Source organism: Typha latifolia, chromosome 4 (genome assembly GCF_019914945.1).
Source record: "Typha latifolia isolate L0001 chromosome 4, TyphaL0001v2, whole genome shotgun sequence".
Classification (NCBI taxonomy): Eukaryota; Viridiplantae; Streptophyta; class Magnoliopsida; order Poales; family Typhaceae; genus Typha; species Typha latifolia.
This window is the reverse complement of record NC_133089.1, coordinates 12,283,429-12,307,805: the sequence shown is the minus strand read 5'-3', so window position 1 is coordinate 12,307,805 and position 24,377 is coordinate 12,283,429. Positions and strand designations below refer to the sequence as shown.

Sequence of the window (24,377 nt, the reverse complement as noted above, 5' to 3'; positions counted from 1 at the left end):
TAAGAGAATTTATGTAATTTGGGTTATAGCCTACATCCACAGGTAGAAAGGATGAGAGAATCCAGTAATAATATAAAGGTGGAGATAATCATTCAAACATAATCCCAAATTAATAATAGTCTCAATCTAACACATAAGATGTCATCTAATAAGGAGAAGAAGTGATCAAGATGATCCTCTCACAATATTTTAGAATTAAAAAAAGTGAGATTTGATAAAGAAAATACTAAACAGAAAGATGAATTCAATCCAAAAATTCCTTCTTAGAATTCGTGCCACAACTCTTCACTTGTCTATCTCCTCTTTTATTATGATGTAGTGTATCTTAATCCAAGAAAGAGCTAAAAGGTATAAATATTATTTCGAAATAAGAATTCATGCAAGATTAGATTCGTTGGGGCGTTCAAACGCCTCCAAGACTGTGCCAACACTCAGGCAAAACATTTATTTCTTTGGGAGTCATTTGAATGTCCTTCATAACCCTAAACACAAGAACCTTTAATAATTTTGTTCGAAGCCCCTCTCGAAATTTTTGAGTGCATATGACATCAAAAAAGTATATATATAAAAGTATGTAACCTACAAATCAACCACTGTATTTTATTTTTATTTTTATTTTTTTTATTGGTCACGAGCTTGTAAGTATAGACTATAAAAAAATGCTAACCCTCTCTGATAAATAGATTGTACAATTTAACTAACCCTCCCAAAAAGTGAGCCATAATAAATTTAAAATATGGGCATGTAATATTAGAATGTAATCTATCAAATATCAATCCTAACGTCTTAAAAAGTCTCAATTACTAAGCTACAATGGTGAATTCTTCCTGTGTTTTTTTGAAGGCAGTGGCATTTCTTGCTATTATAATTTTTCTATAGGTACCAAATAAGAAAAACATACCCAGTTTTTTGTACTTTTAATTTGACCCTATATTTTCATTAACTCACCAAAAACAACATACTCGAAGCATTTTATGGAAATATAACGACAAAATGTATGGGTGTAAACGATTTAACCTGAGTGAGCCGGTTCCAGCTCAAGTTCGGCCAGAATTAATATTGCACCTAGTTTGGGATTCAAGTTTGGCTCAACTTATCTTGAGCGAAGCCTAACCTCGAATCGAGCCTATTTTTAAGTCGAGCCAGATCAAGCTTTAAAATTAGACTATTTTCAAGCTAGATTAAACTAAGCTTATTATTCAAGTCGAGCTATAAACTTTTCAAGCTGAGCTAAAAACTATTATTATATATATATATATATAATAAATATTATACTTGAGCCGAGCTTGAGTAAATCAGCTCCATTTCAGTTTGAAATATAAATCGAGCTGAAAAATAAAGCTCAGACTCAACTCAACTCAAGTCTATCCGAGTTTGAGTACTTGCTGCTAGTTTACTTTGACACCCCTGTATACATATACATTACGCATACATTTCCTAATACAACCAATTAGATGACTCCATAACGTGTCTCTATTGCTCACCACCTAATGTATCTCCAGCAGTACTTTGTAAGACAAACATAAGACTGAAATGGATATACTCTCAACTCAACCTTACAAAGAATTGTGTATTAAAATTCACAATTGGGTCAGTGTTTAACCATCTTAAAAATCTTACACTGGTCTATTTTGCCAAGGGTTTCTGACCACTTGTCAGATTCTATATAAACAAAAATAAAATCAAAATCTATGCAGGATTTGCTGAACAATGAACGCGACGTGTATTAATGGTTAGAGATGAATCCAACTCAAACATTATCATCAACATCCATACAGTTGACAAAGTTACAAATGCAGTTAATGAAGCCTTTAAAAACCATGTAGCTGATGAGTGATGATGTTTTCACAGCAAACTATATATATATATATATATATATATATTTATGAGGCTTTAATGAACAACTCCTGCAGGTTTCCAACGATTGGAGCATTATTCAGCAACTTGTTGTCTTCTTTATTATTATTATTATTATTATTATTATTATTATTATTATTATTATTATTATTTAAATCTTATAAGCTTGATATACATAAGTTTATAAAAGAAAATAGAATATAAACCTTTTACAAGGCCCAGTACTTAGGCACAAATATTATGTTAGTTTTTATAATTGCTAAATTCATAATAAATTAAAGTCATTCAGAATAAAAGTGTCATAGATTTATTTGTAAGAACTGTGACACAATACCTAATGATCAACAAAGCAAAATGAAGAAACTCGAAGCACACAGTTTGGTATTACAAGGAATCGCTCAAACGGCCCATTGGTCATTCGAATAAGTTAGATATATGAAGAATGATTAATCACATAGCAATTTAAAGTATCCAATGTTTGAAGATTGTTCGAATGAATTTGGAACGTTTCTAACCGTGTAGCAAAGTGGTCGAAGTGTTTGAATCTCATTTGAATAAGTATCGAATAAATTTCAACATAATCAAGAAGTGAACTGAACAACAATCAACATTCTAACATGGTACACAATTGGAATGGGGTGTTCGGATGCACCAACGAGTTCATGGCTTACTCCACTCCGAGTTGAAATATTATAGAATTAATTTCTTTCCTTTTTGGATATATAGAAAGGAAGAGCTGTCTTGAGGGGTTGTTACTATATAATTTGGTGATGATCAAGAGAAGAGTTTTGATCATACAAGCGAGCGAAGGTTCGTCTTATTTCATCTTGGTAGAGCTCTAAGAAACCAATAACCGTAATTATTTCTGTCGCAAAGATCACACCAATATGCTTACAACCTCGAGAGTCATTGAATTTATAAATCAAAAATGGAAAACATCGTACTAAGAAAGAGTCAAACAAATCACATTTAGAGATAGTTGTGGATAACAATGGACGCTCTATTAGTGTATTTTTATAATCACTAATTTTCATTGTGCTTGATTTGATCATAGAAAAGGGATCCATAATTTTTATACCCTGATTGGTAAAGAGCTTTTCCATCTAAAATGTTTATGTGTTTGTATGTTACTTTTGTGTATGGTATTCTTACTTTACTTGACCCTCTTTAATTGTTGAGGCATATCTTCTAGATTAATTATAAAATTTCAACTAAACTCCTGAGAGAAAGAAAGCATAAATATCTAAAGAGAAGAAAATTATAAGAGTTCAAAAACTAGCAATAACATATTAATTTCTTTGTTGGCTAAAGGCATTCACATTCACATATTTGTATCTTTATAACGAAGGAATACCAAAAGAGCTCCACGCACCATGGCCTAGGGCTCTGCATCCACCTTGTTGTCAGCTACTCAAATTTTGGATCATGAACAAGTAGACATATATATATATATATATATATATATATATATATATATATATATATCCTTTTCTTTTACTGATAGCCAAACCGGTAGGTCATGAGCAATGGTGTTATTTACTCTACTGCTCCTGTACAAAATTTTAATATTCGAAAACAACCACGTCTAATGCATTCCTCAACAATTGGAAATAATATTCTTCAGTTGACTTCAGCTGCTCGTAGAATTTGAGTACCACTGAACACGAAGCTTCTTTCTTCTTCTTTTTTTTTTAATTAAAAAAATACCAATATATAGATGGGTTTTTGCTCATCTATAGACAAGCTTAAAGCATTTGAAGTAAAATAAATAAATACAAATAGTGAAATCCGACATCTACCCGATTTGTACTATAATCCGACATTTAGATTTGCCCATATCTTTAGCCTATCACTGTTTAGATTTGCCTATATCTTTAGCCTTTCACTATTAAGATTTGCCTCTATCTTTAGCCTTTCACTATTTAGATTTGCCTACTTGCCCACCACCGACCTCAATAATGATTATACTATGTATCTCTTCCTGGTAATTTTATATTTTAAAACAGATTGATAGGAAAATGCAGGGCCTTCAAAGTAATCGAGCTGCTAGAGTTCAGCTCCTCAATCAAACTTAATTTGAAGGTGAATCGTTTAATCTGTAGAACATACTTAGAATTAATATCTAGCGGAGTTTGATCATGAGTCGGCTCGATAAAACTCAAAAATAATAATAAAATATATCATATATATAATTAATATAAACTTTTAGATCAACAAAAAAACCTATAATATTACAATATAATTGGACTTTATTTTAAATTTGATTCAGACTTAAATTGATGATTGAAATTGTTTATTGATTGTCTCGTTTAGGTTCGAGCACTAAATTAACTCAAAATAAAACTATTGTAGTTCAAGCTCAATTAGAACTCGGCTCCCTGGATAGATACGATGAGATTCGAATCCCTCTACTCTAATACTATGATAACTTAATCTAATTTATCTATTTAGATTCATCCCAAATAGGATATAATTACCAAGCTTACAGAATATAAAAACTGGATACAAGTCCTGGATAGCTACATTCATCAGAGAATAGTACCAACTGCAGACAACCTCTCACCTCTTGGGAATAACTAAAGGAAATCTTCTTTATTAAATAAACACACTCAATTCTGACCAAGGGATTAATTTACAAAGGAAGAATGGAATTAGAATAAATCCCTAATCTCAATCCATAGTGGCCTAATAATGAGGATATTTTAATAGAGGCTCTTTCATAGTTGCCACTGAAAATATTTTAAACAAAGATATTATAATTAACATTGGCATCTTGCTCAAAAAAACAACAAAAAAAAAATCATTGTATTGCATCATTTGCATGATTGGGTTCATAATTTTGATTTGTCATTGATTCCTTCTACTTGAAAGGAAGTTTGTTTTTTGAGAAAAATTCAAAGGAAGTTTGTTGAGCACTAAATTATGTGTGATCTTAAAAATCTCATATCCTTTTGAGCAAAAATAAACAATGGCCTAGTTTGGATTCTTTGCCATTGATAAGATGGACATCTAACTACCTACCACATGCTGCCCTTGTTCATGATTGTGACAATTAAATGGTCTAATATCATCTCATCATTTCTCTAAGTTTCATTAGAAGATAAACCTAGTAGTTAAATTGCATCTGTTGTAAAGGAAACAGATATATATATATACACACACATATGCTATGAATCACCCATTCTATAGGAAAATTATATTTAACACCATGTAATATTATTTCGTTCAGAAAACACTCTTTAAGTAAACCATTATTAAGGAAATATTTCAATACAGGATGATTTTAGAACACTCTCTTTTTGATATCTTTTCGTCCATTTTAGTGTGTGTAAAATGAAATAAACATGACTTGAACCATAAATTTTGTAGAAATTAAATACCAAGATAGCACCTAGCTAGTTAGGTCTAGAAAACGTAACTATATATTTATCATTCATTTGAGGTGCTATCAAGTTCTGCATGGTATTTTATGTGACAGATGATGCATTTCTCTACGTGAAAAGCACATCGGACAACAAATAGATACGAACCTATTTCACTAGTAAATACAAGAATGGGATTGATTGCAACATTATGGCAACATCAAGAAAACTGTAACCATCCATGTACTATTATCTACTACTATGTGACTCATTATATATATATATATAAGATCACCCAGACGTGCATATCTATGTCAATCCATTAACCCTTTTCGATTATGATCATATGCAATTAATACGTGCACATGGTTTGGTAGAACAAGAGACAGTGACATGTAACGTACTGTTGGTTCCAACCAAGATATATATAATAATACTAATATGAATATTAAGTAGAATATGAAAAATAAAAATTTGGTGACCACCGATCGCTAACCGTATTAAGTTTTTAGAACAATTGGTGAGTTAGTATGGTATCACTACAGGAGGTCCTGTGTTTAAATATTGTTAGACATGTATTGCCAATTAAATTTGAGAAATATATATATATAATCTATTTTCATATGCTTTTATTTATTAGTTAATTATTTTAAAAAATTATTAAAAAATTTCTCGAAGAACCATTTTGTTATTAGTTTATAAAAATAAATTAAGAAAATTTGAGGATTTTCTTTTTTATCAAATTTGAAGATAAAATAAACGTTTGGTATGTTTTGTTATCATAGTCAAAATGTCATAGAAAATAAATTTAAATATTTGAGTGTGGTTAACCCATTAAAAGAACTGGGCTTGTTCTCTTACTGTTGATGTTTCTAGAGCAATCCGTAATAATAATAATAATACTTGTTATTTATATTCGTCATAAAACATGCATGGATATGACAGGTAGTAATGTATATCCAGTAGTAGTTTTATAAACACATACCTAACAGTGATATAAGTTAGATATTTAGTACTCTAAGAAAAATATTGAACAAGAAAAAGTTTGCTTATCAGACGAAACTTTTGGACATAGAAGCCGTATCTAAATCCACATCTGACCCATTTTGGCTCCATGCATAGTAACTTTGTTCTTCTATTTCAACAAAAAAAAAATCCAAATTTGGTACTCGTCTAGCAATAATGACAAATAGGTGAGAAGCATCAGGCCCATTAGGTCTAAAATAATTTTAGATATTTAATGAAGTAGGCCGTGGTTTAAGATTCAACCATATAAATGCCCTTATGCAACTTGAAGTGAAAAAAGAAGAAGTTTTTTCTATATAAAAGTAAACTAACAGTTAAATTTTGATCCACTTAATAGGAAAATGACAAACAACCTTACTTTGCGTACATTCTTACCAATAATTAAGGGCATCTTTATCTTTTCATCTATTAAATGATTCAAGTTTTAATGTATAGTTATCAAAAAGTAATTAGAAATGTATTCACCCATAAAATACATTTTTGACACAAATACAGATTTTAGAAGGGTATACAGGCAAAAGACCCAAACAAATATTGAGTATATGTTAGTCTTAGAGCTTTTCTCCATTCATGAAGCCATTGAAGCTATTGAATATGACTATGATTTTATAGTTATAAGTAGGATTAACATCTCTTTGCTGTACAACGTAAGTCTATGATGTCTAACACTGCTTCCTCCCTGAGTTGTTCAAAAATGGAAGCTTCAATCTTAGTTCCAATCTCCCTTATCTGAGGCTTGAATTGGACCCACTCCTTGCTGGAGTTTGATAAGTCTGAAGCTATCAACTGGCTTATCCAGGCTTCATCTGCTTCCTGGCTCTCCCATGAAGGAGCCTCCTCGCAGACGAACTTTTCGGTCTTTGTGGGGCTCGAACACTGATGCTGATCCCAATTCCTCCCCTCCACTTCCCTTACACAATCCAAAACAAGTTGTTGAGGTTGTTCCAACTCATCGCTTTTGCTGAACTGATTGAAAGCAGGAGTGTACGCTGCCTCAAGAAGCTCTTTGAAGATGTCTATAACTTTCTTTGGAGAATCTAGACTTAAGGTTCTTGATGACTTCTCTTCTTTGTCTATAATCCAAAAGGAAACACAATACCGTAAGGACACATGATTCTTCTGTAAAGGATTGGATCATATCCAAAAATTATAATTAAGCTTAGTATCAAGGAGGATAAAAGAAAAACTCACTTTGGATATGAACTGGAGAGCTCTCATAGCAATGCAGCTCTAGCACTGAGACAGGGCTGAGCTGCTTTGGGTCCTCCTCCTCCTCCTCTTCCTCCTCCTCCAAGCAATTCCACTCGTGCCCGGCCTCCAATTCATCAGTGCAAATGCCTCTACAACACGAAAGCTGGTCCCGGGTCTTACTTCCAGTTTTAGAGAAGCACTCAGCCAAACATGGACTTCCAATCTCTGGAGCCATAGAGTTCCAATTCAAGGCCTTCCTCACATGCTTTCTGTGCAAAATCTTGGACAGTACGCATCTCAGCAACCCACCTTTCGTCCTTTTGAAGCCATTGCTTGTTAGCCTTTGCAGCCTCCTGCTTGCGTTGCCAGGCCAACACATGTTTGCAGCCTGAGATTCCAGCATCCTTGTTGAATACCCATTCTCTAGAAGATAAACATCTAAGAAGAAAGGCTCCTGCTGTTCTTCTAGTAGCTCAGACAAACGCCTTCCTCGTGCCGACGGCGACGTGGAAAGACACGCCATTAGACCTCCAGCTTAGAGGTTCTGAAAGAAAAATGAGCAAGATAATTCAAGGGAAATTAAGGGGAGATGAGGTGAGAGGTCTAGACTGGTTTTAAGGAATGAGGGATGGGGATATAGAAGAGAGTTCAATAAATATTATCAAACTCAGGAAGAGAATGCAATGAATGAAAAACAAGCAGTTGACATAGAGGAGAATCTATAGTACTGTTTAAGATTTGTTTGGTTATTGTGCATGGGTCCTTCCTGGACGCAAGACGCAGTAAAACCAGGCTACATCATATCATCAGGTGAAAACCCATTCAATAGTTGAATGGTGTCCTATGAGAAATTAAATGATGGACCAGGAATAGCCAAAAGAATACCTCACCAAAAGAATCCTTTGGTTTCTTCTGCAACTTTTTCTTCAAAAGCATTGTAGTTTGATTGAAACTCTTAGCCTGATTGGTTGCTTTCAGTCCTCCCCCATGATTTGGCTTAGAGGATTTTTGGCCCCCACTTTCTTTTCATAGTAAACAATGGACCCCAGAAATTTTGTCATGCACTTGGGGCATCCATGTATCCATTAGCATAGAATTTGATCTTTGGAGAAGGTGGTTTGGCTGCTGCTATCATAGTAGCTCTCCTTGTCTTTTAGCCCTCTTCAGTGCTCCTCTACTTACAGTTTACATCCAATCCCTTGCCTTTGAGAAGACTAAAACAATTGAACAAGATGCTTCACCCCTCTATATTTTAAACTCTCTTCTCCCTTGTATTTGTCTGCTTGATGGGTTGAAACACTTTCAAGAATCTGCTCCTACCTGGGGACCATTTCATGTTCACGAATCCTTGGATTCTAGTGGCAGAGGTTCCAATGTAGTAAAAGAAACAAATGGGCAATAAATATAGCAGAGTAATGTTGATGAACCATTACCTCCATTGCCTGCAGAGACTCGTGAGTGAGTGTACGTGTTATCTCCCTGTTCCAACTTTCACAGACCAACAGGATAGAGAGCTTCAGTACTTCACTTCCCATTCATCAACTTGAAAGATAAAGTGAGATCACAATTTTATTTGCGCTTAAGATAATTACCAATTAACTCTTTTACAAAACCAGGATAAACACATATAGTGAATTCAAGTATCATTATACTCTCAAATGAGAAAGCGATTAATGTAATCAACTGAGATAGATATTCAGTGTTACTTCAGACGGGCCATAAAACAGAAAAGAACACAACATGATCGATTGATCAAATACAGAATACATAGCAAAGCTACTTGTTCTTTTTAACAATCATAAACTTCAGGTATGGCAACTTGTGAGGCTTTGAGGTTTTCTACCATAGCCTTAGATTTGGTGTAGAGGGATGTGAGCAATCCTTCCCTCTGAGTGAATGCCATACTGAATAGCCGGATCTCTTCTTTAAGATCCTTCATCCTCTGTTTTTCCATGTTCAGCTCTTTCAATAAATCCTCCTTTTCACTGTTAAGAATTTCTACGTCCTTCTTGGACATAGAGAGATCTTGAATTAAAGATGTCTTTTCCTCTCTCAACCGGTTGCATTCCTGTTCCAGCATTGAGCATTGTTCTTTTGAGACCTCAAGCTGTTGTCTGTCAAAAATGCACTCATTTTCCGATCTATGGCATCTCCTAGCATTAGCATCTTCTTCCAAACATACATCCTTTGAACAGAAAAAACAGATGCAACTACATCAAAAAGTTCTCAGCAAATGGTATACAGCAAACATGTTCGCAATATAGGATAAACAACTGTCTCAAAACACATCTAATGATGGCAAAGAATCTATCAATGATTGCCAGATATAAAAATGTTAATTTTAGATCTAATGATGTTCAAGGATGTAAGATAAATATTGATCCAATGAAAGCCAATATGTCATATGATATTCCTTATAAACGTTTTTCCCCTGAAAGTTGATCAACAGTCTCATGCCACAAAAGTGTGAAGAATATGTTTAAAGTTGATTATTTTGGATCCATGTTTTCTATGAGACTATTGGATTAAGTCCTAAAATATCCTCAAAGTTTACTATGTGAGAGACTATTTTATTAGTGGATTATGCTGCCATGTGGCTTGGAATATTGACTTTTACGAGATAAATATTACAAGTGTAGGCCTTGTACACATCGGATCACTTATTTGTACAGCCATTTTCATGTGCCTTGCATGTGGATCTTGGGGAGTGACAATTGGCAAAGACAAGTCACAAGGAGGCTCATGAAACCATATATTATTGGTGAATGCTGGATCAAGATTCATCAGATTGGACTTCTATCATGGCTGTATTCAAGTAAACACACAAATAGGTACCCGGATAACCATCTTTATGTCTCTGGAGACACCGAATACCATCGCATATAGGAATCATATCTAACCAAATTATGAACTCCTTCCAGTAAGTCAATGAGGTTCTCGTAGTGAATCCTGTATAACAAATCCAACGGCCCAATATTTCCCATTTAATACATGTTCATTTTTCTTGACCCTTCTTAGTTTTATTCTGCAACTTTTCAGGATTTTATTGGCACAGGAGTTATCCTACACTTACCAACTTGGATATCTTCAAACCTATCACGCATGAAAGAATACTAGATTTTCTAAATCAACCTTTTTACCCTTGTTCTACAAATTTTCTAGTCTACATTGAAGCTGGATTTATTCTACATTTGTCAACTGAGATAGACCTTAAACTAACAGTCACAAAGGACTTTAACCTGAAAAATGTATGAAGAACCAAAAGACGTGTTCATGGAGCCCAACTACAACAATGATATCAACAATTACAACTACAACAATGATAATTATAATGATTCACTAAAAAAATAAAGAATCAGCTGAAAATTAATGCTAACGTGACGTGAAATATAAAGGTGCAGTGTCAAGGAGTGATTTAACATGTGGAACCACCAAGCAAACATCACATTCTGCTATTGCATAAAGATGCAGCCCTTTCAATATCATCTATGTGATATTTAAAATCTTGTGTGAATTTGCACAAGAACGTCAATCTAAACAAATACCATGTGTAATCAAAAGATAGTAAACAATTTTCTATAAGTAGGGCTTCTTATGAACTTGATTAAGCATTCACATCTTTTAATGACAACTTAATGATTGCACAAGTGCAACCAAGTTTTTTTTTTTCAATTAGCACATAATAAGCTTTAAGTTGTGAAAAAACAAGAATATCGGAATGACTAGACAGTCATATAATCTCAGGAGTGAAATGGAGGTAAGTTAACAAACAAGGAGAAAAAGTAAATGCAAGATATAACAGAAACAAAATTATGAAGAAAGCAATAACATACACGCACATGATGCACATCCATAGGAGAAACATACTGATGAAGAAAGTTGACTTACATGTGATATTTCACTTAATGAGAAGGATTGACATTTCACATTAGGTGTCATTTGAAGCATATCAAGATCAGTTATGCATCCTTTGTTCAGCCGCATCCACAAATCTTCATCAGCTACATTTGCAAAATTTTCAGGGACGGGACTAGAATCAAGTTCCTTTGAAAATATTGACCGTTGCACAACAAAACCATTTGACATTTGCTTTAGATTTGGAGTTTGGAACACATCTGAACGCGACATGCTTACTTCATTGCATATACTCTTTAGACCGACATTTTGCTGCAATACATGTATAGCTTGTTATTTACAGCTGCGCCATATGCTTGTCGTCCAGTAGTGAAGTCATGCAAGAGAACAAATTCTGTACATGCTTCCACAGTAGTGTTGCCTATACTTATCTTCAAGATAAATTACCTTAGCAGAACTAGTGGCTTGATCTTCTGATGGAGTAGCAATACTTCGACTGTCTATCTTCCTTTGTTGTTCTGCTATGCAGCGCTCTAATGCCTCGCGAGATTTTCTTTCTTCCTCAAGTTCCATGGCAAGCTTTTCACACTCAAGTTCAGACTGACATCAGGACAAGAAATATAAGGGACTACATTTCATAAGATATTATAGAAAAGAAATTGCAAATTTAAGTCATATATTTTTGGCACTATGCAAACCATAGGATCGGATCATTATCCACCTTGTGCATGTCATTCCGCTGTTTTAAAATCACTTGTTCCAATACTTCAGAATGAGATCCCTGAGAAACAGAAAATAGGTCAATATTTACTTTATTGTTCTTCTACCTGAGATTAATGAAAAAAGCAACTCACCTGAAGTTTTCTTCGAAGTTCTTCTATCTCTAGCTTTTGCCGTTTCAACAGCGCAGCATCAGTTAGAATCTATTAAGTATCCAATACTTATTAGAAATAAAGCAATAAATTCACTGTATAGATAAGCATGTAACAGAAAAAAAAATTGAAATACCATAAGATAATAAAGTTTAATATTTAATAGTTAATACATTTAAAGAACCTTGATTGTGTTTATTAATGTCTCGCTTCATACAATCATTCAGACTACTAAAACAAACAAATGGATGTATGTTGTGAAACGATAGTGGGATTACCCTAGATTGGGTTGAAGGAGAAGAGAGAGGAGAGAAGAATAGTGGTGAGAAATATTTTGTATGTCACACTTGATCAAAAAGAGATTGACCCCTATTTATACAAAGTCACCATGAAATAAGATAATTAGATAATATTTAAATCTAATAACTCTAATACCCTCCCTCAAACTCAAGGTAGATCATAAACCGAGAGTTCGCCAACTAAATGCACAAAGCGCGGAAAGGGAAGAGACTTCGTGAAAAAATCGACAATCTGCTCCTTAGTGCTGAGGTGATGGAGCGAAATGATGCCAGCTCGATATTGCTGCCGAGTGTAGTGCATATCGACTTCAATGTGCTTCGTCCTCTCATAAAAAATAGGATTTTCAGCGAACTTTTTAGCACTATCATTGTCGACATAAAGATGAGTTGGGATGGGTAAGGAAACATCCATATCACTAAGAAGACGACGGAGCCAAACAATCTCCTTAGTTGCCACACACATAGCACGATACTCTAACTCAGTACTAAAGAGAGACACCACATTCTATTTCTTGCTACGCTAAGAAATCAAAGAATCTCCTAAAAAAATGCAAAAACCAGTAGTAGACTTTCGATAAGACTTGTCACCAGCATAATCTGCATCGCAATAAGCTCGCAGAACCAAGATGGAAGTCGATGGCATGAAAAGAGAGCGAGTGATGGTGCCACGAAGGTATCGAAGAATACGTATAAGAGCAGCATAATGAGTAGATTGAGGAGCCTACATGAACTGAGTGACAAGACCAATTGCATGAGAGATATCAGGCCGAGTAATGATCAGGTAGACGAGTGCCCCAACGAGTTGACGAGATCTAGTCGGATCTAGAAGAAGTTGACCGTCATCGGGTTGAAGCTTCACATGGAGCTCAACTGGGGTAGCAGCGGGACGAGTGTCAGTGATAGTAGTACGACTAAGAATGTATATAATATACTTCTGCTAGGACAGCAAAAGACCATGGGATGACTGAGCAATTTCGATACCCAGAAAGTACCGAAGAGGACCAAGGTCCTTCATCTCAAACTGACTTTGAAGATGCATAGTTTAGGGTTTAGGATGCTGCTGGAGGGAGCGGATCCCAGTTGAGTCATCTCCGGTGATAATCATATCATTGACATACAGAAAGAGGATGACCCGACCCTGCGCAGAAGACTGTAGAAACATAGATGGCTCAAAGGAGCTCTCCTGAAATCCGTAGGCTGTGAAAACACTACGAAAACGATCAAACCAGACACGAGGGGCCTACTTGAGCCCATAGATAGCTCGCCGCAATCGACAGATTTGACTTGGAGGAAAAGGGAAACCGATTGGAGGGTCCATGTATACCTCCTCGTCAAGAAGGTCATGAAGAAACACATTCTTCACATCCATCTGATGTAAAAGCCACTAGCGACCGAAAGCAACAGCTATAAGAGTGCGGACAAAAATCATCCGGGCAACTGGAGCAAAAGTCTCCTCATAATCTATCCCGTATTCTTGAGTAAAACCCCGAGCAATCAAACGAGCTTTGTACCTAGCAATGGATCCATCAGGTCGATATTTGACCTTGAAAATCCATTTGCAGCTGATAGGCACAATGTCTGGTGGGCAAGGAACAACATCCCAAGTATACATCTGCTGAAGGGTCTGAAGCTCATCTGCCATGGCCTGCTGCCACTCTGGAACCTGGACTGCCTCACAATAGGACCTAAGCTGAGGGGTGGAGTGGATGGCTGCAAGAAAAGTGTGAAACTGGGGGGGAGTATGTAGCGAAAGACATCAGAAAGCCATACCAGTTAGGAGGGCAATGCTCACGCTCTGGGTAACGACGAGTGAGCATAGGAGCCATCACAGTAGAGGATGGGACGATCGGAGAAATACCACCAAGAGTGGGGGGGCTCATTTGTGGAAGGAGGACAGGACCTGCGAGTATAGAAGTAGGACAAAGTCGTCATGGGAGGGGGGTACTCCTCTAGGGGGGCTGGGAACTCAGCGAGAGAGCGATTCGGTGGAGCATAAGGAATTGGTAGTAAAGACGTGTCGATGGGTAGAGAAATTTGAGGCATGTGGGATATTGATGGTGGGGCTGAACCAAGCACCTCGGAGGGGATGGAGGATAGGCTAGGAGTAGGGAGATCTAGAAAAAATAAATCCGATGGAGCTAAGGTATCAGTGGTGAAAAAAGGCATCTCTTCTAGAAAAGTGACATGGCAGGGGGGCTGGGAACTCAGCGAGAGAGCGATTCGGTGGAGCATAAGGAATTGGTAGTAAAGACGTGTCGATGGGTAGAGAAATTTGAGGCATGTGGGATATTGATGGTGGGGCTGAACCAAGCACCTCGGAGGGGATGGAGGATAGGCTAGGAGTAGGGAGATCTAGAAAAAATAAATCCGATGGAGCTAAGGTATCAGTTGGTGAAAAAGGCATCTCTTCTAGAAAAGTGACATGGCACGATATCCTAAGATGATGAGCAGAAGTGTCATAGCAACGATAGCCTTTACGCTCAGGACTATATCCTAGAAAGACACACTTAGCTGCCCTAGGGGATAACTTGTTACGTTCACCCAGAGGAAGAAGAACAAAACAGGTACACCCAAAAACACAAAGATGACCATACGAGGGGGAAGTACCATAGAAACGATTGTATGGAGTCAAACCATCAAGAACAGATGATGGAGTTTGATTGATGAGATAGAGAGCAAGGCATCAGCCCAATAAGAACGAGGAACAGAAGCCTCAAAGAGAAGAGCTCGAGTGGTCTCAAGAAGATTACAATGTTTTCGTTCGGCAACTCCATTCTGAGCAGGAGTATAGGGAGACGACTACTGAGGTAGAGTACCAACAAAAGCATGAATGGAACGAAACTCAGAGGAAAGATACTCACGAGCACCATCAGATCAGAAGATCTTAATGGACCGACCAAATTGAGTACGAACCATAGAAGAGAAATTACGATAAATCTGACACTTCAGAGCGCTGACGCATAAGGTAAACCCAAGTGAAACGAGAAAAATTATCAATAAAACACACATAGTAGATAAAACTAAGACCCGAAGGGAGTGGAGCGGGTCCCCAAATATCAGAGTGCACAAGGTGAAAAAGGGAATCAGAGATATTCGTACCAAGAGGAAACGGAAGGGCCCGGTGTTTTGCTAACCTGCAGCCAGTACAAGGGAACAAATAAGAAAAATGACCACTACCTAAACATCCAGACCGGGACAAGGTCTTGAGACGCTGACTCGATACATGACCTAGACGCCGATGCCACAAGTTTGAAGGAGAGAGAGGAGTGACTGGACAAGCACTGGGACGAGGTGATGGAAGGTGAAGCTGATCCAGGTAATAAAGCCCATGTATCTAACTACCAATCCCAATCCTCTGGCTTGTAGACAGGTCCTGCACAACACAAGAAGTAGAAGAGAAGGATATAATATAACCAGAGTCAGAAAGCTGAGTAATAGAAATAAGACTCATGGTTAGGCAGGGGACAAGCCAAACATCAGATAAAGTAAGATGACTCGTGAGATCCGTGGTAGGAGTAATGTAACCAATATGAGAGATAGGGTAATGGGTCCCATCAATTGTATGAACATGAGGAGGAGTGATAGGGGCAGAGGTGAGGCTAGTAAATATGGAAGGAAGGGTCACCAGTCATATGATGTGAGGTGCCAGAATAAAAAATCCAGGGCTTAGTCATACCAAAGACAGCAGATGCAAAAGTAGAGGCACCAGTGAAGCTGAGAGCTCCATGAATGAGTTGCTGAATCTGCTGGAGCTGCGCACTGCTTAAGGTGAGATTGCTGGAGCAATTAGATAGACTAATATTTGGTGCAGCAGTAGAGGAAGCTGAGTAACGACTCATGTCCTTGCTTGATCCCCCTTTGTCAGAACGGGGAACAAGCTCAAGATGAAGTCGATAGCAGCGAGCGGCAAGATGACCAGGACGACCACAATGAGTACACATAGGACGCGATGAGTGGTGATCTCGTCCAGGCATATGAGTGACGCGAGCAACAGTCGAAATATTAGGCGTGATTGATATAGGAGCAAGAGCAACACCAAGCACACTCTCTATGGCTACAGAAGGTGGTGTAAGGCGATGTCTAAGCTCCTCAGCCTGTAACTCAGCTATGGCACTGTTCAGGCTTGGCAGAGTGGAGCGATGCAATAAATGACGAGTCAGATCCCCAAATTCCGGACGAAGAGCATTTAGAAAATCCATCAGATGATCCTCGTCACGGTGGCACTGAGCGAACATCGAGTTAGAGGGGTGGCTGAAAGTGGGCTCTATAGACGTAAGCTCACACCATATGTCAGTCATGTAGGTGTAAAAGTCCTGGATAGAGAGCTGACCCTGTCTGACCTCCTGAGCATCGCAACGGAGCTGAAAGCGATGCATCAGACTCGACTGAACAAATCGACAACTAAGATGAGCCCAAATGGCCTGAGCAGAAGACAAGGTCTGAAGCTAAGGTCGAAACGATCGATCAACCTGCAAGATGAGCTAGGTGCAAACCTCCATGTCACGTAGCTCCCACTCATCATACTCCGAAAATGGAACCTCCGACTGAACAACCTTGGGTGTGTCAGACTCAGTAGAGGTCACAGTAGTGGTCTGAATGATAGTGCGAGGGGGAGCACATCCCGTAGAGATGCCATCAATGTGCCCGAGAAGACGTCGCCCGCAGAGGACTGTCTCAATAGAAGATGCCCATGTGATCCAATCCCGCTCGGGGACAAGTAGAAAACCGACTAATGATACACTCTCACGACCGACCGGAACATAAGATGTCATTGGAAGGAACGATAATTGATCAACCACCTTGGGAGTGATGTAAGATTTTCCACTTAGCCCACTCAAGTCTATCGTCAAACACCTGGTGAGCGGAAAGTTTTGAATAGAACAGCAGAAGGAGAGCTAAGAATACAACTAATTTTCGTCGAATACTTGGTGGGCAGTAAGTGAAAATATAATGCTGTAGGTGCACAATCAAAGAATTGCAGAAAAAAAAGTGTTGTGGGGGCAGGGAACTTTCGTCGAGCATTTGGTGGGCGCTAGCCAAAACAGTGGTGCCGAGCTGTCAGAATTAAAGGAGATGAAAGGCAGTTCGATCAAGAACAATAGCTTAAAGGGTGGTTGTTGCACTGTTGCTTCTGAACTAAGAAGAGGAAGGAAAGTGATGCCCGTGTTCGCCGAAACAGAGGCAGGCAGACTGACTACCGTTGTCGCTGCGATGGTTGTGGCTACTGCAGCTTGCTTTGCACTTGCGGAACTCGTGAGGAAGAATGGATGTCTTCGCTGAAAACAAGGGCAGCCGCAAATGCCGTTCTTCGCGCTGCGCTCTTCGCCGCGGGTGGCTACGGCCGCTTCGTGGGGGCTGCGACTCTTCGCCGCATTGGCCGTGGTGATGGAGGTTGCAGCAGTGGGCTGCCGTAGCGTCAGCAAGCTCAAGGAGTGAGGCGGCAGCTCCCAAGCTCAACGATGGTGAAAAACGATTCAAGAGGGAGATGACTATTAGAGAGTAAGAGTTAGAGATCGGGACGCTCTGATACCATGAAACGATAGCAGGATTACCCTAGATTGGGTTGAAGGAGAAGAGAGAGGAGAAGAGAGAGAGAGGAGAGAAGAAGAGTGGTGAGAAATATTTTGTATTTCACACTTGATCAAAGAGAGATCGACCCCTATTTATACAAAGTCACCATGAAATAAGATAATTAGATAATATTTAAATCTAATAACTCTAATATGTTGCAACATTTACCAATCATTTGCTCGCGACAAAATAATCAAGTTCAATATACCCCCTATATAAAGTTTCTTGAGAGCATCACCATTTGCGATGGTTAGGGCCTGCCCCAGGCCTTGTTAGCCTAGATTCAAGTTACAAAATAACCTCTTCGATAACAAAAGTAAGAACATGTATAATACTACAACTTGGTCCTTCAATGTCACTACATTAGCAATTGTCATGTGCACCGACACATCTTTATTAAAAATGCAAAGATGTTTTATTTTCCATTTTTACTATTGTTCTCGCAATTTAATGGCATGAAGTCAGAGGATTAAAACAGACCTCATTTACTTGAGCACAGTTTGTAACACGTTTGGCTCTGCTTGCAAATTGAAGAGTCCCTCTTGTTTCCTCAATGTGAACCTATAAATTTCAATCAGACAATAAAAACTACAAAGCAATAACCAAGAATAAGAAGCAAATAAGCAACTAAAATATCTAAGACCTACCTCCTCCGGTGCAACAGTACAGATTACTGAAGTCTTGGCATTGCCACCAAGTGCAGATTGTAGTATGCGAGTCAATTTACTATCACGATATGGAATATGTCCCCTACAATGCCATTATCTCTCGTGTCAAACTAGTAGATCATTCATACTTTATCACATAACTTCATATTTTTATACTTAATGATAGGATCAAATCATCAAAACTGCATAGAGTTTACGAAGAAATCCAGGGGCTTTCATATGTAAGCTCATTTCAATGAAATATAGAAAATAGAAAGTAAACTAACATAACAAAGTTGTGGATGTTGTATGTTGTTGCACTGCATGACGAAATAAATTGCTATCCTCATTTTCAATTGTAATAAAAGGAAGGTCAATATGGTTTGAATGAAAGATAAGGACTTGACTGACCTATAACCCATTAGCAATAAAATTTAGAATTTTAAATGACTGTTGGTGCTTTCTGATACGGAACACTAGCTAAGTTTGGAACAGAACAGAAAAAAAAAGTTCATGTTGCGAGCTATATTGTTAAATGGAAATCTGTAATACCTTTGTTTTCCATTTTCACTTAGCTTGTTGATGACATTACCAAGAACCATCAAGCTCTTGTTGATGTGCTTCCCTTCCTTCAGACGTACTCCTCCAGCGCCCGTCTTAGCAATCCTTTCTGAGCCAGCTAAATCTACCAAGTTCTACATACCAGAGAACCAAATTACATCAGAGAAAAACATCAGCTATTTTCAGCTATTTCAGTTATTTAAATGGTTGCTAGAGAAAAAAAGATATTACGAACCAATACAGATACGCGTATAGCATCTGCATCCGAAATATTGTCGGAGGAGATCAGATCCTTTGCACTGCTTTCAATAACCTATAACCAAGAAAAGACTTCTTTTCATTTCAAACAACATCAGATGCCACTAGTAGAAGAATAGTATTTGTCAAAGAAAAGCAAAAGTGACCAGGGATTAGAGCATGTACCATCCTAAAAATGGTATGCGATCTACTGCTCCTTGCATTCATATTTGTTTCCCCAAAATGCCTATTTGCTGCAAAATGCTAGTTTCTAAGATCAATTAAATGTGTATGGACCAAAGAGGTAAGCCAATTATACCTTCCCCGAGCTTAAGAAGCTCAAGCACTTGTTCAGCACTATTCACGATTTCCTCCCTGAGTCCAGCCACATAAACCCCACGCTGCAATCACAAATAATTCATGCTTAAAACCATTATGCTCATCAGTGATTGTCCAAACTCTCACTTTTAATAGCAGGAACTCACCTCCAAGCTCTCATGGATCGGAAGCTTTTGGTTACCCAGCGTCAGCAGATCATTGATCTCCTCGTTATAAATCTCCATATATGAAACCCTAATCAAGAACTCCCTATCCGCAGTCTGCTCACAGAAACCCAAGATCAATCAAAGAAACGATTATAGAACTGTCAGAAAATCACTACTTTTTATTGAATACCATATGGGCAGTGCGGAAGACGTCTTTAACTGCTAATGGAATTATTCCCGCGTCCTCTTCGGAGCCATTCATGGTAAAAGTCTTGCCGCTACTCGTCTGCCCGTAGGCAAAAGCCGTTCCTGAAGGCAAGAAAGACAACCACAGGATGCAAAAATTTCTTGGAACAAGAATCAAATCAAGAAAAGGTGGAAATTTTACCGTTGAATCCATCGACGGCGGCACGGATCAGGGACTTGATGAGGAGATCGTAGACAGCGTTGTTGGTGGAGGTGTGGTCGAACACGTGATCTGACAGAAAGGAGACGGGAGGCGTGGTTAGAGAGGGGAGGAAAGGGTGGCGAGGTGGGAAGAGAGAGAAAGTTACCGAAGGCGAAGGAGACGCCAGAGATTGGGGTCCCGAGAGGGCGGTGGAGAGAGATGCGGTTGTCGTCGATCCTCCATTGGCGTTCGCAGATCGAATCGGAGGCGACCGAAGGGCGGAAACGGACGGCGACGGATATCTTTTCCATGGAAGAAGGGAGATTTAGGCTTTTAGCTCGCTCTCTCTCTCTCTCTCTCTCTCTCTCTCTCTCTCTCTCTCTCTCTCTCTCTCTCTCTCGTCTCCCTTCTCCGGGAGCGGGCGGGATTATACTTTGAGTTTGGTTCGAAAAGATGGTCTGGACACCGTCGGTGAGTGTTAGAGAAATGCCCTCGTCTCAGATCCGGCCCACTGAAAGCCCAAATAATTGTAGACGCCCCCCCGCTAAGATTATTATAATTATTGATAATAAAATAAATACATGTATTTTGCTTTTATTATTATTTACACTCTATCTTATGGATTTATCATTCAACCCCGGTATTTTGAGTTTAATCATCAAAAACACCCCAACATTAGTTTTTTCAACTAAAGTTAATCATACACATTAGTTAAATTAATCATAAATACAAAATAACCAAAGTGTCTCACTATTGAGTCGAGAAAATAATAATAATAATAATAATGCACGATTTAAGATATTTTTATGAGAGATAATTTAGATATCTAAATTTTTTTATTTTTAAAAATTAATGAAATATTCTTTATTTATGTTATGTGCTGTTAGGTTATAAACTATAATTGTCTAAAAGTGATATATGATCTAGTATAAAAGGACCATAATGCTCAATAATAAAATAAGTTTTTTTTTATTTTGTAAAACTCTTCAAATCTTATAATTCTTTCATCCCAAATCTCTCACTTTTATAATCTAAGAGTAACACAGTGCAAATCTTTTGAGAAAAAAAAGTAATATAAAAAAGTTTACAAATTTTTTATAGAAACTTATTTTTTATTTTTTTATTACGAGATAGCTAAAATGCTAATTTTTTCTTAATACATAGTCATCCAGTCTAAACTTCAAGTTATTATGTTTGTTGAGCCATTGCTCATAACTAATCACCGCCGATTATCACTCCAAGCCGTCTCGTCGCTCCTCCAAGCCAACACACACCACTGAGCTAATTGAGCAAAGTCAAACTGCCTACACAAACAAAGTTAAACCACTAACAGCTATATAATTTTCTCACAACAAATTTGCTTAGAGTTGGACTTCAACTTATGGCCTCCTAGGACACTTGGATATCCTCCCAACTTTCTAAAGTTTGGTGATAATATTACTGTTAATTTTAGAGGAAGAAAATAAAGATTATACGTAACTTAATATATTATTATATATGTGTTTACCTCTTAGTTTAACTTATTAACGAGTTGAGTGTATCTCATTCAAATGCCCTTCTCATGTTGAAAATATTTAGCCATTTGGAAAATTTTGTTTTTTCATATTAAAAATATGTTGTTTTTTGAAAATTTTTGTTCAAACTGATTTCTCACATTGGAAATATGTTGCTTTTTGGAAGATTTCGTTCGAACGGATTTATCTCCTTCGTACAGAATCAAATTTCATTTGAATGGATTTCGAACAGAATTTTTGCAATACTATTATTTAAACTAAAATGCTCCAATTTAACTATCAAATGGAAAGAGATTGTACTATTTTGGTCTTTACAATAAATCTAAAGAGTTTACATTATAAAAAACTTTGCTTTCTTACAAACTTGTTAATCACAAAAACTAATAAACTCTCCCTTTGATAGTTTAGTGACAAAAATAAAGTTCTTTTACATACAAATTTTTAAGAATATCAATCAATTTAGTAGATCAAAACACACAGCCAATTTGAATAATAGGCTCTTCATAATATGAAACATATTAAAAATATGCCACATGCATGTGAGGAAGATTAAAATAAAAGATAAATAACTTAAATATAGCATGTATATATATTCTTTAATAACCAAACATGCTAGTTAAATATCATTTTAATGAACTGAAACATATCTGCACCTTTTGTCACAAAATTGACTAACAAATCTTCCCTTTATATCACAAAAGGGAAATCACATAACTAATATTACGATCACAAAATTATGCGAAAGAAGAAAGATTATGTATGTTTAAATGCCATGAGAATGCATTCGAAATCTAAAAATAAAATCAATCATAATTAGAAATACACATAAAGACATCTAATAAAGATTTTTTAAGAATAAATTCACATAAACTCACATATGAAACAAGATCGGTCATGTAAATTTATTTTGAATTGCACAACAGTTTTAAAATTTTTTAAAAAAATATTTTTGTTTTTTTTTAAATCAAATATATTGGTGATACCACCTAAATCTCTAAGTCTTCCAATGTTAGAATATAAAATATAAAAATTATATCGTTCTCTAATAATTTAAAAATTTTAGAGTAGTTTGTGAGTTAATAATACAGTATAAGAGGTGGAGATCATAGTTCAAATCCTATCATTTTTATCTTTGCTTGAAAATATAGAACTCCATCCATTTAAATTAAATCTATTTCTTGGGCCCATCATATGATTTAGAGGGAGGTTGGGGGTGGGGTGTGGAATTTCCTATGTGAGCTGCTAAGAGTGCAAGACAAACAAATTTCATAAAAACATTTCAAATATCATAATTACCACCGTATTATTTAAAATATTTAGTTGTCATTGAAATAATTGAACTCTTTTAAAAAGAAATCATCTTAAAAATATTACAAAATTTTTCCGCAGCACTTCTAAGTGTAATAGAAATATTACAATATTTTTATTTCAGCACAAAAATTATCTAAAACATTTCTATAATACTTTAGGAATTATTTTGATCATCTACATATGCAATGCTTGCTGCCTAGGACTGTTAGAAAATCTCCCTGGCTCGCGAGACTCAGGAGCTTGGCTCAAACTCTAAATGAGCCGAGCCGAGTCGAGCTAGAGCCAGCTCAGTTCAAGTACACTCAGATATATGATATGTGACATGATTATATATATAATAAATTCAACATGGTTGGAATACTCGCATGCTCCATTTATTAATGAATATTTAGTGTTTAGATAAAATATCAAATAAATAAAGTATGCTATGAATCTTACCCAAATTGGATTGTTTAAAACAAATTATCTTAACTAATTGTGCTATATATAACTTATAAAGTTTATATATATGTGTATGTGTAATCACCTCACATATTATGTATCAAGCCTATTTAAACGAACAAGTTATTTTAACAACCCTACATATACTAAGTAATGCCAGAGAAAAATAATAGTTTAGTTGATAATAGTAAAATTTTATTCTACATGAAAAATATAATTTTATCTTAGAACATGTGACAATTAATATGTTTAATTCCACTTTGCCCTAGTATTACTTTACTCTTATATACTATAAAAGTGTACAAATACCTTCCTAAACTTTTGAAAAGCTACAACTAAACCTATATGTTAAGCTTTCCATGAGTTAAAACTCACGTGACAATCACGTTAACAGTATGTTTTTATGTTAGATAGGCTAAATTACCCTCACGAAGGTAAATAATTTTTGGACTTATCATCTCCTTCCTTATGCTGCCTGCCCCTATTTTCTCCCATGAGGGAAATAAATTTTTGGACAATTATGCACAGATACCTCGACAATAATGGTCTTGTCCTTGGTGGCGCTGATGACCCGGCTTTGTAGCTTCTTCATGGCTTAGATGGAGAGAGGAGAGGAATTGGAAGGAGGAAGATGGGGTTTTGGTGAGAGAGGAGATGGAGAGGGATGGAAGGAGTTGGGTGGAGGAGAAAAGGAGGATGGAGGAAAGAAGATGTTGGGAAAATAACGGGGAGAGTGAGAAGAGAAGATGAGAGAAAGTGT

At 36.8% G+C, this 24,377-nt stretch overlaps 2 protein-coding genes across 4 annotated transcripts; both read right to left on the bottom strand.

Moving 5' to 3' along the window:
• Positions 1-6,680: 6,680 nt before the first annotated feature.
• On the bottom strand, positions 6,681-8,399 carry LOC140785576 (uncharacterized). 2 transcript variants are annotated; one of them, XM_073133479.1, is made up of 3 exons: positions 8,322-8,399; positions 7,437-7,980; positions 6,681-7,318 (listed from the first exon to the last, which is right to left on the bottom strand). In XM_073133479.1, exons 2-3 carry the CDS (start codon positions 7,957-7,959, stop codon positions 6,870-6,872), a joined length of 972 nt encoding a protein of 323 aa, XP_072989580.1. In that variant the 5' UTR covers positions 7,960-7,980; positions 8,322-8,399; the 3' UTR covers positions 6,681-6,869. The 2 variants fall into 2 exon arrangements, with proteins under 2 accessions (XP_072989580.1, XP_072989581.1); XM_073133480.1 differs by lacking the exon at positions 8,322-8,399 and adding an exon at positions 8,165-8,205.
• Positions 8,400-8,623: 224 nt separating this feature from the next.
• Positions 8,624-20,792, bottom strand: LOC140785575 (kinesin-like protein KIN-7L). Of its 2 annotated transcripts, XM_073133478.1 has the most exons (16): positions 20,518-20,752; positions 20,352-20,441; positions 20,154-20,272; positions 19,964-20,077; positions 19,798-19,879; positions 19,665-19,732; positions 19,477-19,554; positions 19,233-19,375; positions 18,681-18,783; positions 18,514-18,594; positions 12,146-12,214; positions 12,013-12,072; positions 11,739-11,891; positions 11,325-11,603; positions 8,870-8,924; positions 8,624-8,756 (listed from the first exon to the last, which is right to left on the bottom strand). In XM_073133478.1, exons 1-16 carry the CDS (start codon positions 20,660-20,662, stop codon positions 8,689-8,691), a joined length of 1,707 nt encoding a protein of 568 aa, XP_072989579.1. In that variant the 5' UTR covers positions 20,663-20,752; the 3' UTR covers positions 8,624-8,688. The 2 variants fall into 2 exon arrangements, with proteins under 2 accessions (XP_072989579.1, XP_072989577.1); XM_073133476.1 differs by lacking the exons at positions 8,624-8,756; positions 8,870-8,924 and adding an exon at positions 9,083-9,621 and having other exon boundaries at positions 20,518-20,792.
• Positions 20,793-24,377: the final 3,585 nt, after the last annotated feature.